We start from the raw sequence: 16,387 nt of genomic DNA, 5'->3' as shown, positions 1-16,387 counted from the left end.
TCAATCTTTTTAATGCAATTAAGAATGACTTAGAAATTTAATTATTTTTTTCTTTCCACAATTCTGTACTTAGATGACGAACCGTTCATTTTTCGGGAAGAAATAGTCTGTATTTATCTTGAACTCAGAATCAGAATTCTTGTATTCAGAATATAAGCTATGAAGTATTCAATTGTAAAATAATTTCTTTTCGGCATATTTTTGGAAAAACAAGTATGCAATTCCTTTAGATTAAATTTCCATTATTCATTTATGCCTTTAAAAGAATATTTGTTTTTTAATTTCTTACTTTTTTTTTTTTTTTTTTTTTTTTAATACATTTTTCTCACATTTTTCTCGATTCTATGGAGTGAAATTATGTTTTGACATTTTTTAAAATCATTTTTTTTTCAGATGACGTCCTATCCCGTGTGTTTAATAGCAATTCTAGCAATAACAGGTGCCCAGGTGGCTGCATATGGTTAGTACTCTATTAAAGATTCCTCAAAGATAGAATCAAGGATTCTTAAAATAAGACATAAATTCATTTTACATAACAAAAGATTTGATTATTGTTTAATTTAGTATAACTGATCATCAGTAGCATATGAACATTTTAACGTATTTATAGCAATATAGATGATCATTTGAGGAAATTAAATAAATACTGATAAAGTAGAGGTCTATGTATTTTTACAGGACGGGGCAGAAACCAGATGCCTGGCGCAATGCCTGGTAGTGGTATGTCGGGGAATGGCGCTGCAGGTAATAGAATGCCAGGTGGAAACATGATGCCATTAGGAAATATGCCCATTGGCATGATGGGTAGTGCTGGATCAATGATGCCAGGAAATAACGGTGCTTCTGGCACAATGATGCCAGGTTCGATGATACCAGCCCCCGAACCATCACATCCGGGAGCTATGCCCATGATACCAGGAGCTATGCCCATGATACCAGGAGCTATGCCCATGATACCAGGAGCTATGCCCATGACACCAGGAGCTATGCCGGGAACTATGCCAGGATCAATGATCCCAGCCCCTGAACCATCACAACCTGGAGCCATGCCCATGATGACACCAGGAGCTATGCCGGGAACTATGCCAGAATCAATGATCCCAGCCCCTGAACCATCTCAACCTGGAGCCATGCCAATGATGACACCAGGAGCTATGCCAGGAATGATGCCAGGATCAATGGTCCCAGCCCCAGCACAAGGAATGATGCCAAATGCCATGATGCAAGCACCGTCCTCTGGTGCTATGTCAGGAACAATGATGCAAGCACCTGGGGCTCCCTCTGGAATGATGCCTGGTGGTATTGCACCAGCACCTGAGCCAGCATCGGGAATGATTCCCGGCGCCATGATGTCAGGACCTTCATCTCCTGGTGCGATTCCAGGAACAATGATGACAGCACCTGGAGCTTTCCCCGGAACAATGCCTGGAAATATGAGTCCAGCTCCTGAACCAGCACCCGGAATGATGCAAGGACCAATGATGCCATCAGCATCATCCCCATCTGCAATGATGCCTGGTATGGTGATGCAAGCACCTGGAATGACACCAACATCTATGATGCCAGCCCCTGAACCAGCATCTGGAATGACACCAGGTGCTATGATGTCATCTGCTCCAGCAACAAGTTCTGGTACTATGGGACAACCTGCACCGTCTGGATCTATGCCAGGTGCTATGATTCCAGCTCCCGAACCTGCTCCGATGATGCCTGGAGCCATGGGATCTGCACAGAGTGGAATGTCTGGAAGTATGATGAATGGCATGAATGGAGGCATGATGCCAGGTGGAGGAATGATGATGCCAGGAGGAGGAATGATGATGCCAGGAGGAGGAATAATGATGCCAGGTGGAGGAATGATGCAGGGTAAGGGAATAGGACAAAGTGGAGCAGGAATGATGCAAGGAGGAGGAATGATGTCACCTGCTGAAAGCATGGCGATGCCATCTGCAGGAAATATGGGCGCTGGTATGGGAATGGGTATGGGTGGAAATATGGGAGGTGAAGCATCGATGCCATCTCCACCTCAACCACCAGAGCCCGCTCAGCCTGCAGAAATTGAAGGCAGTGAAGTAGAAGGTGTTGCAGCTGGTGGAGCTGCTGGTGGGGCAGGTGGAGCTGGACCTAAGATGATGGTTATGGTAGGAGGAGGTGCAGGGGGTTCAATGATGTCCTCTGGAGGAAAAGGCGCTGGTGACATGATGGTCATGACCCCAGGCATGGGTAGTGGCATGAATGGTATGGGACAAAACATGGGAGGGACAGGTGGTATGGGTATTGGGCCCGGAACGGGGGGAATGTCACCTATTAATATGGGTATGATCATGGCAGCTGCTTCCATGATGAAAAGAATGAATGCAGGACGTCAAGGCTCAATGACGATGCCAATGATTATGCGCCCCCCAAATATGATGATGCCATCTATGAATATGATTCCAAATATAATGTCAACTCCTAAGACTATGATGATGCCCTCTGGCATGGGGCCAGGAATGGGTGGAATGATGGGACCCGAAATGGAAGGAATGATGGGATCTGGAATGGGAGGAATGATGGGATCCAAAATGGGAGGAATGATGGGACCAGCTATGGGAGGCATGATGGGGCCCGAAATGGAAGGAATGATGGGATCTGGAATGGGAGGAATGATGGGATCCAAAATGGGAGGAATGATGGGACCAGCTATGGGAGGCATGATGGGACCCGAAATGGAAGGAATGATGGGATCTGGAATGAGTGGAATGATGGGATCCAAAATGGGAGGAATGATGGGATCTGGCATGGGAGGCATGATGGGATCTGGAATGAATGGAATGATGGGATCTGGAATGGGCGGAATGATGGGATCTGGAATGGGCGGAATGATGGGCGGTGGAAAGAAAGCAGGTAAAACTACTTTTAATGATCATTTATAATGTTATTCTAGTGTTTTTCTCATTGTTACTTTAATAAGAATTATTAGTGCTTTTGTAAGAGTTCCATTTTTTTCTGTTTTAAGGTCCATCAATGAAATGTAAGTATCGTTTTATTTTACTTTGTTGATATCATTAAATCATTTCATACGTTTAAAAAAAAATTAATACGATTTAACATTTTTTTTCCATTTCAAGTGAGCTTTTCTGATCACCCGTTGTCCGTCGTCCGTCCGTCTGTAAACTTTTCACATTTTCAACTTCTTCTCAAGAACCACTAGGCCAATTTTAACCAAACTTGGTACAAAGTATCCTTGGGTGAAGGGGAATTTAAATTGTTAAAATAAAGGGCCAAACCCCCTTACTAGGGGAGATAATCAAGAAAAGACAAAAATAGGGTGGGGTCATTAAAAAATCTTCTCAAGAACCACAAGGCCAAAAAAGCTGAAACTTATGTGGAAGCATTCTGGGATAGTGTAGATTTTAAATTGTCAAAATCATGACCCCTGGGGGTAGGGCGAGGCCACAATAGGGAATCCAAGTTTTACATTGAAATAAATAGGAAAAATCTTTAAAAATCTTCTTCTCAAGAACCACAAGGCCAGAAAAGCTGAAACTTATGTGGGAGCATCCTGGGGTATTGTAGATTCTAAATTGTTCAAATCATGACCCCCGGGGATAGGGCGGGGCCACAATAAGGAATCCAAGTTTTACATTGAAATATGTAAGAAGAATCTTTAAAAATCTTTTTCTCAAGAACAACTGGGCCAGAAAAACTGAAACTTATATGGAAGCATCCTGGGGTAGTGTAGATTCTAAATTGTTAAAATCATGACCCCCAGGGTTAGGGCGGGGCCGCAATAAGTATTACAAGGGGGAAAATCGGGTAAAGAACAGCATGTCCAAAGTTACTCAGGTGAGCTATGTGGCCCATGTGCCTCTTGTTCTTTTCAGATTGGTAATAAAAGCACTCACAAATCCAAGCCAAGAAGACAATGAAAATTGTATATTATTATTTTTCAACTAAAACACAATAAATGCTACACAATCTCTTTATACTCCATACTAGCGTTTATCGAACGTAAATTATAATTAAATTATAGGTACAATCTAATTAAGTTAATATCATGACTAACATACAGGCAATTAAGATTGTGTCATAAATCGAAACAGAAAAATTAACTACCAATTGGGGGATGAAAGAGAAATCAAACAAACTTGGATCTACAACATGCTAAATTAATGTCGTTTTTTATTATCTACGACTGACACAATTCGTCCAATCAGGTGAGATTTATACCGTATGCATACAGTATGAATAATAAATATTAATGCAATTAAATGATATTATCTTCACTATCAGTTAAAGACTTTCACATTGAGTTGTTTGAAGGTTTTTCATCTTTCAATCTACATTTAAAATTCTTTACTGTTTCACCCATGCCAAAAACGTATTAACACTGCAAACATTTATTTCTGCACACGACATAATCCAGACTCATTTGTTTGAGACATAAATATATACTCGTATTTTCCTGGAATTTGATGAGTTTTTTTTATTATTATTATGAGCACGTCATGTCACTAATTTGCGCAAGTTCATGTTGACATGATATGGTCATGATTAAGATTGGGGATTTGATGAACAAAGAATTATTTATCAAGATTCAAAGGACTTGAGCAGTTCTTGAACGTTTTTTTCTCTAAACTTTTTTTTTCCAGAAAAATGCACATTTGTTATGAAAACTTTCTTGATAAATTTAAGTTTACTTAAGATTTTTTTATCGTAATCGATAAATATCCTCCTATAATGTTTAAGTCTGAATTATTGTATATTGATGTATGATAATGGTTATTTTGTTTCATGTCTTTAGAGCACTGACGTTTTTTTTTCTTCTTAAGTTTGTGATTATTTTGTTATCAAGTATTTGATAAGTAAAAATATTTTATCACGTCTACAATGGACAAAACTTCAGTTGTCATTCTTGGTCACTCACTTGTATTTTCACGAATTTTTGAAACATGATGATGATATTAGTTTTTCTGCAAATCTTGGTTTGGTCTTCAAAAAACACATTCCGTTTGTATAGGGGTGGTTCACGATATAATATCTGAGGAGAGGTAGTTGTTTCAATGATCGGGGAGAACGATATTGTTCCTATTACAGGTACTGCATTGTTGGCCGCAGAAATTGAAGCTGGAGTATCGGTGATGCATCGCCGATATTATGTTACGAAAATAATTGTTTGCAAATTATTGGCAAGATTTAAGGTTATTTTTGGGTACAATGAAATAGCAGATAGAGTGAATGCAATATTGAGATGTGCGTTTATATCACTGGGTTTAAATATTATACCAAAATATGCTCGCGTAAAACACCTGGGGCCTGTTTCACAAAGTTTTCCTAAGATATGTTGTAAGACATAACTTAAGATATGCCTAAGCTATAACTTAGGAAGTTCCTAAGATTTGCCACAGCTGTTTCACAAAACATTCTTAACTTAAATTTATCCTAAGACAGTTCTTATGTTGTTTACGGACTAATGAAATAACTTCTCCATTCTATCTACAATTCTCAGCATACTGTTTGGAGGATGTCAGTATGAGAAAAATCTTTAGTTTGAGTCGGGTTATTTGAAGTAATGAAAAAAATTTCAGCTTTATTGAAAAGGGGAGGGGCGGGAGGTTAGGGGTTACCCACCACATTCAAAAGACTTGGACAGAAGTATGGTTTAAGTTTGACGAGTTTCCTGCTTGAAATAATAAGCACACACGCCCTCACACACACACCACACACACTCACAAACACATGACCCCCCCCCCCCGGGTCACAAGACATGTATTTTTAAAAAAAATTTCTTTGTGTTGATATATGTTTGCCTTTTATTTTGCTCTGTATAAGGTATCTGAGGTTTTGCAATTGTTTTTTTTTTTTTATTCTTTCCCTACTTTATATATTTCTACTAGTACCGTTTTAATTAGTAAATGGAATAAATTTAAAACGATTGCTTCGAAGGGCTAGCAATCGAACAGAGGCCTTTTTCATTTCTTCTCGAATGAGTGCTCCATGCTACATGTAGTTGTGCATATTTACCGTGTAAGACTATCTCGCATATTTAAGATAAGAATTTTTCGATAGAAAAGAAATTCCAAATTCGCAACTGTGGAAATAACAATACTACTGTAGATCACTATATTTTCGCGACACCTTTTTTACTCGAGATAGCTATCTGCCATTAATAAGCGAGACAAAATTTTCGTTAGCTGAGGTTATTGTATTATATAATACTCTACAGTAAAAGTATACACATGAATAAAATATTCGCGAAAACAAAATTCTTTCGAATAAAAAGTGATTTACAGTAGTAGAAAAAGTTGAAAAAAGGAAATATACTATCATCTCAATGCATAATTATACCGTGACAAATCAGCCCAAAAAGGGACAATGGGACCTAATATTCTGTAACGGAAACAGAGGGGAAAAGTCAAAGTCTTGCACTTCAACGCCTCCTCCCTCCCAGGGGAGAAAAGATACAATCAGTTTTATCGTGCTCTTTAAATGATGGGAAATTAATCCAACATGTGTACTGTCTATTTCGTAGTTACATTGGAAAATCCACGAATTCTTGAGAAATCAAACATTCTATAAGAGCAATGAATTTGTAGTTCCAGTTTTATCAATGGACGTTTTTATATACCTTGGGTTAATTTTGCCTAGTGATACAGACACATCTCTTACAATTCTAAAATCCCTTTCTTAGCTACATGTATTACATACAAAGTAAAGCAGTTATAACCTGAAGGGATCACAATCATTCATATACTAGTCGTCCTTTGGAGTTTTTCTTTATAGGAATACACACAGTATCTCTCTGTAAGAATCCTTGTTCATGTATCTACAGCCGTCATATTTAATATCTTTTTAAGTCATTGATTTGCTTGTCATAAAGTTACGACATAACTTAGGAATATCCTAAGATAAGACGAGGTAAGTGAAACGGATAAGTAATGAACTTAGGAAAAAGTTCTGTCTTAAGATATAACTTATTCCTAAGTTAGCTTTGTGAAACGGGCCTCTGGTAGTCAACATTTTCACTTTATTGTTCTGCAAACAATATCAATAAAGTCAAATGTTTTAACAGCCATTTTTTCTTACTTCTCTTCAACAGACTATGGTATGCAAAAGATTCATATGAATTTTTTTTCTCTTTGCTTTGAAATTTTGAAATCATCTGTATAAAGCATGCTTTGGGAGATTTCATCTTTTTCTATTGCAGGTCTCTGATTCTAGAGATATTAAAAAGTCTCAAAAGAAAGAAACACTTTCTCGCTATGCGCATTCAATTATGGTGGCCGTTTCAAACTTTCCAGTGAAAGATTTTAAAAGTATTAGGGATGGCAATCTATAATCGGTTAACCGGTTACTCGGTCGACACAATGGTAATCGGTTGGAAAATCTGTAATCGGTTTGTTGAAAAAAAAATGTTTAAAGTTGAACGCAATTTCCATAAAATTCAATTTTAACTTTAAAAAACCCTTTGATATGTTGATGTTGACATAAATTCGGAGGTAATTAAAATCATGTGGGTAACTGGTCAGATTTTGAAGTAATTGATAATGTTGAAAACCATTTCGTTACCCAGTCTGTCCTGTATTTCTTGAATGATATTAATTAAATCACCAACGATTACTGTGAACAGATTAAAATGTGTATCTTAACCAATCTTTCCTATGCAGTTGTCTACGAAATTATATTAAACAAGCATTGTAAATCTTAGTGATGTAAGACTTGATTTGATTTTTGGTCACAATGCAGAATGAACTTGTGTAACATCTGGTCTGAAAAATTGTCAATGTCTCTGATATCTCAGGCATGTTTCACAGCATTCTAAAAATAATTTCTTGTCCACTGAAATTTAAATGAAATATTTATAGTGTTTTTTGAATCAAGCATAAATAGAATGATACTAAGTTAACTTCTTTTTCAGTCTGCTTGTATATACGAAAAGAACTTACTTCAATAGAGGAATATAGCTTACTTAAAAATTTCAAGAAGTATTTTGATACGATTAACCGGTTAATCGATCGGAACGTCTTGTAGTTAACCGATTGCCAATTCTCTATTCGATTACCATCCCTAAAAGTTTTTGATTTCTTTACCTGAAATATGATGTCAAACGAAATTGATGTAATTATGATAATTTTGAAGTTTAACTTTCTTACTATTAATTGTAGTAGTTCTTTTCTCTTTATAAATACACATTAAATATATATATGTCTGTATGTCAGTTTACAATGTGATTTATGAAATAGCTTCTCTCCTTGAACACTCTGACATTACATTAAAAAGCAAAACAAAACAAAAAACAAAAAAAAAACAAAAAAAAAAAAAACAAAAACAAAAAAAAGAAGAAGAAAAAATCAGATACGAATAAGTTTTCCTAGAATTTTAAGGTGTTTTAATGTTTGAATGAAAATATCGAGTTAGAATGTTATTATACATTTTTATACATTTACAGTATGAATCGTCTCAGATCGGGATGTTACAAGTAATACAATTGGAAATGGTAAAAAGACATGTCAGATATTGAATTACTCTGTTTTCTTTGTAACACATCTTTAAGTATAATCATGTAGATAAAATTGCAAAAACAGAAAATAAGAATTGAAAAATATCCAGGCTGTTTTCAGTGAATAGATACATGTAGCATGTGGACAATATAATTCTAGCATCTTAATATCCTGAAATAGAGGAAAAAACTAAGATGTAAACAACATTAATATAAAAATGAAGATTATCTGTGTGATTTCCCTACTATCTTAACGCTCAGATGACGGAATCATTGTCTTTAAGCTTTCGATAATGATTTGTAAGAATTGTTTGTCACAAGGCTATAATTATATACTAGTGTTCAATTTGTGTAAATTATATTGAATATTATGCCGATATTATTTGATCTACAACAATCAAATTAGAAAAAAATATATACAAGAATTATCACAAACAGAAGTAGTTGTACTTACTGCGTTGTTGTGGACTGAATCCCATCATTTTAATACCGAAAGGTACTTGGGATACTTTAGACATAATATCAGACATTTGGCCCTTTTGCATTATCATTTCAGCAGCAGGAGGCATATTGGGCATGGAAGGCATATTCGTCATCATTTCAGCAGCAGGGGGCATAGAGGATATAATTGTCATCTTTTCAGCAGCAGAGGGCATGGAGGGCACATTTGTCATCATTTCAGCAGCAGAGGGCATGGAGGGAACATTTGTCATCATTTCAGCAGCAGGGGGCATGGAGGGCATATTTCCCATCATTTCAGAAGCAGGAGGCATGAAGGGTGCATTTTTCATCATGTCATTAGAAACCATTGTGGGCATATTTGTCATCTTATTCGTCATGATGGGCATATAGTAGTCTGTTTCATACGGAGACTGCACATTAGATTTTCTGGCTTGATTCATTTTCATATTGTTCTGCATTTTGGCCATTATCTCAGATGCTGATGACATCGCATTCATAAGATCGGCCATTGCTGTTCTATCTCCCATCACACTTGCCATGTTAGGCATATTTTTTATCATATTCATCATCATCTTTGACCTGTCAGACATGGAAGGCTTTTGTTCCTGTCGAATAGTCTCAGGTGCCATTGGGTTCATCATTCGAACCATGTTGTTCATCATTGCATTCGTTGGATCAGTTTGAATTGAATTAAGTCTGGATCTCTTAGGATTAAATATGGTTGGGTCTCTGACGAATTGGTTCTCATTTTGTCTGGATTGCTCTGGATGGGTGATTGGAGGTCCGGATTGCATAACTGTTTCCCCATTCAGGGACTTAACGACAGTTGTGGGGGTTCCTTGGCCATTTGGATCTTAGAAATTTATATGTTAATTTAGTTGAAGAATAATAAAAGAAATTGTAAATATTTATATATGTTCATGTTTCTTAATGTCTTTTCTTTCAATTCCTTTTTCGTATCAAACACAATAAATATAGTCTATCAATACTTAGTAATTCATAAGAATCTCACTAAACGATATATTTAATAACCTGGGTTTGCTTAAATGCTCTAGCTTTTTAACAAAAGGTATTAAGGAGACCTATGAGAAAATTTCTTTCTCAAAACTGTTTCTATTTTTATGTTACAGTTATCAATAAGAATTGTTCAGTAATCACAGTTTTCAAAAATGCTGCTTTTCAAATCAGTTTTCAAATAAATATCTTTCAAATACAATTTGGAAATAACTTACTTGTATATTTAAGTGTTATCTGACTTAAGACTTACGTATCACTAGGCCATTTGCCCCAGCAAAACAAAGAAAGGCGAATATACCAACGACATGCATGGTCAACTGAAAAAAAAAATACATTGTGAATAAATGATAGAAATAATTTTTTAAAGATTTTATTTATAGATTTATTTTAATATAAAATTATTGAAATTAAACAGATAAGATTATGAAATTAAATAGATATAGTTTTCCTGCATATCTAATAAATGAAGGCATCATTTAAGGTTCTTTTCAAATCATAACTGAATTCTGTGAACATAATTATAGATTTAATTAAGATTTATAACTTGGCCATTCTTGTCAGGTGCCTTATTACTTACTCTCTTTCTGTTTTGTGACCCAGGGAGACCTGCACGGTGCAGTGTCCCTAACATGCCTCTCAATTATATATCACTGCACTTCCCCCGTCCATTTCCGGTTTTGTGTGAATAATGACATGTTCAAAAACTGTCCAGACAATGTTAACAGATGACGCAACAATGTCTAAGGAGTTTTTTTATTCAGTGTTTGATCTGCTGATCACATCTTTATGACGAATCTACAAGATTTCGGTTCATCTGACTTGTTTTGATTGGCAGATTGGTGCAGGTATTTTTCACAAAGGTGAAAGATTTGGTGTAATTTGAGGTCTGATCATCGATGTTCCGTACAGAACAGCTGTGTGTTGAATGTCTTAAAATATCATCGTTAAATTCCTCATGTTTAATCTTTATACCGTGAATATTTTGTTGGTACTACTGATGCTCTGGTACCAGAGAAAAGATATCTTCCCCTTTAACTTATGTGGCTTTGAGGATTCAATTTCAATCTATTATCATTTTACGCTTTAAACAAACATGACTATTGAAATAATTCAAAGTGTGACTTTCAAAGATTCAGAGAAGTAAAAATTTTAAATATTCAAGACTTAAGACAAAGCCTTTACTAAACCCATGCCATTCACAGTGTTATCCCTTTAATTAATGAAGATTCATTAAAAAAAAAAAAAGAGGTTTGATATTTTCATATTGCAATACATAAATGCCTCTAATAAAAAGTTTTTAAAAATGCTCCTACATCCATGATTGAAAAGGGTGTACACAATTAAACTTTATTGAATTTGTTATTTTATTACTGAAACTCAAGGTAATGGAAATATTAGTTCATCGTTATGTTATCATGAAGGATGGGCAGTATTATGGTACGTGATAATCTCTGTGATTATAAGGGTTTTTTTTTTTAAAATGTAATGTAAAATGAATATTGAACTGAGTTACATCAGAAGAATCTTTATTCAAACTTAAAGAAAGTTTTAATTAAGATTTAAACGTTAAATGTAACATTTTACACGAACATACATAAATAAGTATGTTATTATTTACCATCTACATATCATGTATATTGATGTTTCCTTAATTTTAAAATAATAATTTTACAATAAAAAATCTTATTTAATGCCCACAATGGTTTTGAAGGATTATATGAAACATTGGAGGACTATAACAATAGGAAGATCACTGCACATTTTTATATTGGACGCCGTGCGATATAATCTGTGACTTTTCATATCAGAAATAAAGATCTACGTTTCATTTTGCTATCAGAGATTTTATTTTATTTTCGCTTGTTTACTATGTATTGCAACAGTGGAAATACCCAGAGCTAAATTTAAATATAAAATAATCAATGCAGTCACGGGAAATAGTGACGTGCCAGCAAGGTAAATAAACAAGAAGATGGAAGAATCAAATGAACAGGTAATCAAGGTTTTATCATCTTTCCTGTGATTTTAGATTATATTTATAATACTTAAGAATGAATATTCTATCTTTGGATTAAGAAAAGTATTTATTTTTTTTGTCTTAATCTGACTATATTCGTATATAACGTGTACTTTATCGCCAACCCGGACGAAGATTACAAGGCCGCCATTTTATCCTCTTTAAAAATTTGCATTCAGATTCATAATCTTTTTCGGTGTAATGGATTTTCTTTGTACATATGCAACATTAGTTTGATTTTTTTCAATATGATATTTTACTAGAAGGTTGTATGTAATCGTTTATATATTTATGTCATCCCGAACGTAGTCGGGACGACATGTATTGTTATTGCTAGACCTATAATTTTGTCCGAGCATTTTCTCGGATATGACTTGGACAATCTTAATGAAACTTAAATGATGCTCAGCAACCCTAGTTGTGCAGTCAACAATTTAAATTTTCAAAATGGCCACCGTTGACATGTAAACAGATAAAAAGTGTCCGGAGGTGTTCTCGCAGATGACCTGTATAATCTTGAAACCTACAGAATTTTTCCTTTTCTTTTCTCTTTCGGTTTTAATACAAACAGATAGATATTTTATCTTTCAAGTTTTCCCATTTATTAATAATCATATATAAATGGGTTCATAAGTTTGTGAAAATGAAGAAAAATTACAGCCTAAAATATTGTAATAAATAGGAGTATATAAATGCATTTCTTGCTACTTTCTCAGTATTTTAAATACATATTTCAGATACCTTGGACATCCATAGTTCAGCACTTTTATTCTCATCACGTAGAAATTTCTCTTTTTGAAGATATTAGAAGTATATTGTACCAACATAGATGTATGTCCATACAAGGGTGTCGAGGCAGTGGAAAGACGCATTGTGCAGTTATTGTCATGCATAACTGTGCAAATGCAGAAAATATAGCTTTCATTACCCATCCTTCACAATGGGAAAAGAACCATGACAAAACTTACATAATCCTTGATAATGTTGATCTCTCTGATCCAAACTGGATCAAAGTTATACAGGATGCATGCGATGAACAACAAAAGAAAAGATTTGTTATAGTTACTCTGAACTCTACGTCAAGTCATCCGATAAAAAATTTAGACATGTTCTACTACAAAATACAGTGGAATTCAATGGACCAAGTGAAATTGAGGACGCGATACGGAATTACCCAAAATCCATATGATGTAAGTATGGGATTCCCTTTGTTTTGCTCAATGCTTCAGAGATGGAATGTAGGGTACACGAAGGAGTTTCAAACCCCAGATTATTACTTTGATGAAGTGCTCAAAAAGATAGTGGAAACTGATTTTGAAGTATTCTGTAGGATATGCAGTGTTGCTATGGTTGTAGGGGAATGTGATACTCTTGGTTTGGAAAGTCAAGATAAAAAACGCGCAATGAATAATATCCTTTGTTTGAGAAATATGCGAAAAATTCCGAAACATTCTTCATGTAGCGATTCATTTTTTCAATCAGAGGAAGACATTATGAAGCATTTGAAATGGATGTCATTGTCTTTGGAAAACCATCTGCGGTTACCAGCTCTGAAATGGCTCCTTTCTCATGACCCTGGCTTGCTCTTGGACAATATCAGTGTGTCGGCCTTAGTGACATTTGCAGAACTTGGACAAGGCAGTAAAGCAGAAAGACAACTAGTAATAGATGAACAATATCACCTTGCGATCATACAGAGGATAGCCTGTGGGTTATGTGGAATTGATAAAGATATACTTGAAAAGTCCCCTTTAATGAAAGATTCTGAATTTCTGTCAAAGCTTTTTATGCAGCTATACATATTATCTTCTTCAATTTATCCATGTGAAAAATCCGCTGAAAAATTTGAGAGGGAATCTATGGCATTTTATTTTCTTTCAAAATTGGATGATTTTAAAGGGTTTTTCAAAAGTTTTCTCACGTGGAAAAACAAGAAAGAAATGTTGGAATTAAAATCAGCTCTGCGGTTCTATCTTGATAGGAATATAAGTGAAGAATTTCCTAAAACATTCTCATTTCGACTTAAAGAATATGCAGATTGGTCAAATATTGAAGCAGAATTGTTTGCCGTTGAAAACTGGGATTTCACTGATGCAAGTAAGCACTGCAATTGATTTTCTACTTAAAAGTAGCTCCAGGGTGATAAAATATGCATATTTGTCCATAAAATATTCAATGTTAATTTTTTTTTCTTTTCAGTCTTCCTCTGCTATGATTCACAAGACTTCCCACGTTATGATTACCATGTGTCTTTGATACGAAAACTACTCGAAAGGGTGGCAGATATAGATAAATCTTCAAAACAAGGGGACATTGATACCAGTGACGACACGTATTGGTCATTCCCACTAATTATGACACGCGGAATAATTTCTAAAAACAATATCGACTTGCTCTCACATAAACGTTTTTACAGTGAGGAAGGTAACTAGCATATTTCTTAAAGACAATTATTTTAAAATCGTTACAGTGATGTTTAAAGATTAACGGTGTATTTATTAAAGTAAACATTTCGTATTATTAACAGCCATCGAAGAATCAACATTTGAAAAAAGTCTTGAGGACCATTTTCCGATATGCATCGTTTGTTTTATGACTTCAGAAGAAGGCTCCACATCATCTGAAAATGTCGAAAAAGTAAATGAAATATATACAAACTTTCTTCCGCAAATAAAAGCTGATTATTTACAATGATTCTGAATTTTACGTTTCTTTTTCTAGCTGCGAAGAACTTTGCCTGTTTTAGCGAAACATCGTGATGGTATTTCGCAGGTGGTCTTACTGGTGACTGATCCTAGATGTAAGATATTAAGTGAAGAAATATCTGTTAAAAATGTACAATTAGTACAAGTGTCAAATAAAAAAGAGGATGTGCGTGAGGCTGTTACGTCACTCCTGGAAGAAAAATTGCTGAGCTTTATTGAAAAGATAGCAAAAACTCGGAAAAACTTATCCATAAACAGATCGCTATTGATTCAAAAGAATGCAATCTGTAAGAGACTAAATCGACGTAAGTACACGTCTGGAAAAAGGAAATCCGAAATAAAACCGAGTCGAGTCATCCCTAAAATGATGAAGATGGTCCTGGATCAGTAAGTACGTTTTACTTTTTATGTCAGAAGAATGAATTGTCACTTTTCGAAATGAATTACACATCTGATGATATGAGAAATTGAGCGATTCAGTTTATTAAACTCTCATTTTGCATGTTTATTTCAGGCACAAACAATCCATAGTTAGTTACGGCTTTTATATGGACAAGTTTCAGATACATGTACATGAAAAAACTTGCGAAAAGGTGATAGACAATATTTGGCAGGAGTTGCAAATAGTTCGAAATAGCGGCGAATTTACCTGGAAGACCGAATTGATCTCCACGCCCGGAGAATGGGATGTAAAGCCACATTCATTTGTTAAGCAAGGTGATGTATGTTTATCATTCCGTCGTCAGGAAAACGATACAAGTGGTACAGTCATGCAAAGGGAACACCAAGGAACAGTTGGAGGTTTTGCTAAGATGAAGAAAATGGGAGAAAAAGATAATCTTGTTGTATTTAGCTGCAATCACGTGTACCAGCCAAAGGAATACATGTATGCTAGATTTCAAGAAAACCAATGTGTGCGACAAGTCGGAGTATGTACTAGAAATTTTCATCCAAGAGATCTTTCTCTCGTTCTAACCAATCGCAAGCTCTATGATAATTTTGATCAAGTTTTTAGAAATCCTAGCGAAGAGAAGGTGTCTGCAAGACTGTATGAACATGAGTCAGATAAACTGATGTATGAAATTGTTCATAAAAAGGGTGCAAGGACTCGCTGGACGGACGGCATTATTAAAGGTATAGAACATTGCAATGATCATACAAATAATTGCACATATACAGTTTTTTTCATTGAAGGAATGGATGGTGACTTTTCAGAATGTGGGGATAGTGCTGCGTATGTCATAAGAAATGGGTATGACACTGAGTTAAACATGATAGACATCATCGGAGTACTTCTTGGAAAATATATTCCACCTCCAGGGCAAAGAAAGCTGTACGAAAGTGACAAAACAGAGGAAGACGATAAATCAAAATTAATCGTTTGTGAGGATCTAAAACCTGTCATTGACATATTAAGTCGAGAAGGTTTTAGCATTACATTTTGTGAAAATATTGAACCAGAATGAAATTATTTTTATACCGATTAAAAACTTACCTTGATCACTAATAATGCTTAACTGTTAATTATACATTTACTCAGTATCACCTAAACACATACACAACTACATTATAGTAACATTAACAATGATATTTCTTGTGTTTGTTTCGTGAAGTGTAATTTTAAATTGTAGGAATTTCATTTTTAGCTTTACTAATCAAAGTCTAGAAGAGCTTATACGGTTGCAAAATGTCGCCTCCCGTCTT

The 16,387-nt window shown here is 35.1% G+C and overlaps 3 protein-coding genes across 3 annotated transcripts; 2 read left to right on the top strand and 1 right to left on the bottom strand.

The window, feature by feature from the left end:
* The first annotated feature begins 393 nt into the window (after positions 1-393).
* LOC133205417 (elastin-like) lies at positions 394-3,970 on the top strand. The gene is made up of 4 exons (XM_061341227.1): positions 394-460; positions 679-2,886; positions 2,999-3,013; positions 3,867-3,970. The coding sequence occupies exons 1-4, from the start codon at positions 394-396 to the stop codon at positions 3,872-3,874; spliced, it is 2,298 nt and encodes a 765-aa protein (XP_061197211.1). The 3' UTR covers positions 3,875-3,970.
* A 4,940-nt stretch (positions 3,971-8,910) lies between these two features.
* Positions 8,911-10,592, bottom strand: LOC133204612 (uncharacterized). Its single transcript, XM_061340365.1, has 3 exons — positions 10,539-10,592; positions 10,212-10,278; positions 8,911-9,797 (listed from the first exon to the last, which is right to left on the bottom strand). Exons 1-3 carry the CDS (start codon positions 10,590-10,592, stop codon positions 8,911-8,913), a joined length of 1,008 nt encoding a protein of 335 aa, XP_061196349.1.
* Positions 10,593-11,896: 1,304 nt separating this feature from the next.
* LOC133206106 (uncharacterized) lies at positions 11,897-16,179 on the top strand. The gene is made up of 6 exons (XM_061342036.1): positions 11,897-11,954; positions 12,716-14,075; positions 14,178-14,402; positions 14,506-14,615; positions 14,700-15,070; positions 15,198-16,179. Exons 1-6 carry the CDS (start codon positions 11,934-11,936, stop codon positions 16,147-16,149), a joined length of 3,039 nt encoding a protein of 1,012 aa, XP_061198020.1. The 5' UTR covers positions 11,897-11,933; the 3' UTR covers positions 16,150-16,179.
* Positions 16,180-16,387: the final 208 nt, after the last annotated feature.

Source organism: Saccostrea echinata, unplaced genomic scaffold (assembly GCF_033153115.1).
Source record: "Saccostrea echinata isolate AGI-Se365-2 ecotype Australia unplaced genomic scaffold, CSIRO_AGI_Sech_v1 ptg000054l, whole genome shotgun sequence".
Lineage (NCBI taxonomy): Eukaryota > Metazoa > Mollusca > Bivalvia > Ostreida > Ostreidae > Saccostrea > Saccostrea echinata.
This window is presented reverse-complemented; position numbering and strand designations above follow the sequence as displayed.

Bases quoted from the DNA above. Each gene is read 5' to 3' on its own strand.
- LOC133205417 (XM_061341227.1), top strand. From the start codon at position 394: ATGACGTCCTATCCCGTGTGTTTAATAGCAATTCTAGCAATAACAGGT. The intron at 461-678 runs GTTAGTACTCTA...GTATTTTTACAG, and splicing joins TGCCCAGGTGGCTGCATATG to GACGGGGCAGAAACCAGATG.
- LOC133204612 (XM_061340365.1), bottom strand. From the start codon at position 10,592: ATGTTAGGGACACTGCACCGTGCAGGTCTCCCTGGGTCACAAAACAGA. The intron at 10,279-10,538 runs GTAAGTAATAAG...TTTTTTTTTCAG, and splicing joins GGTCACAAAACAGAAAGAGA to TTGACCATGCATGTCGTTGG. The intron at 9,798-10,211 runs GTAAGTCTTAAG...TAAATTTCTAAG, and splicing joins GGCAAATGGCCTAGTGATAC to ATCCAAATGGCCAAGGAACC.
- LOC133206106 (XM_061342036.1), top strand. From the start codon at position 11,934: ATGGAAGAATCAAATGAACAG. The intron at 14,403-14,505 runs GTAACTAGCATA...TATTATTAACAG, and splicing joins ACGTTTTTACAGTGAGGAAG to CCATCGAAGAATCAACATTT. The intron at 15,071-15,197 runs GTAAGTACGTTT...TGTTTATTTCAG, and splicing joins ATGAAGATGGTCCTGGATCA to GCACAAACAATCCATAGTTA.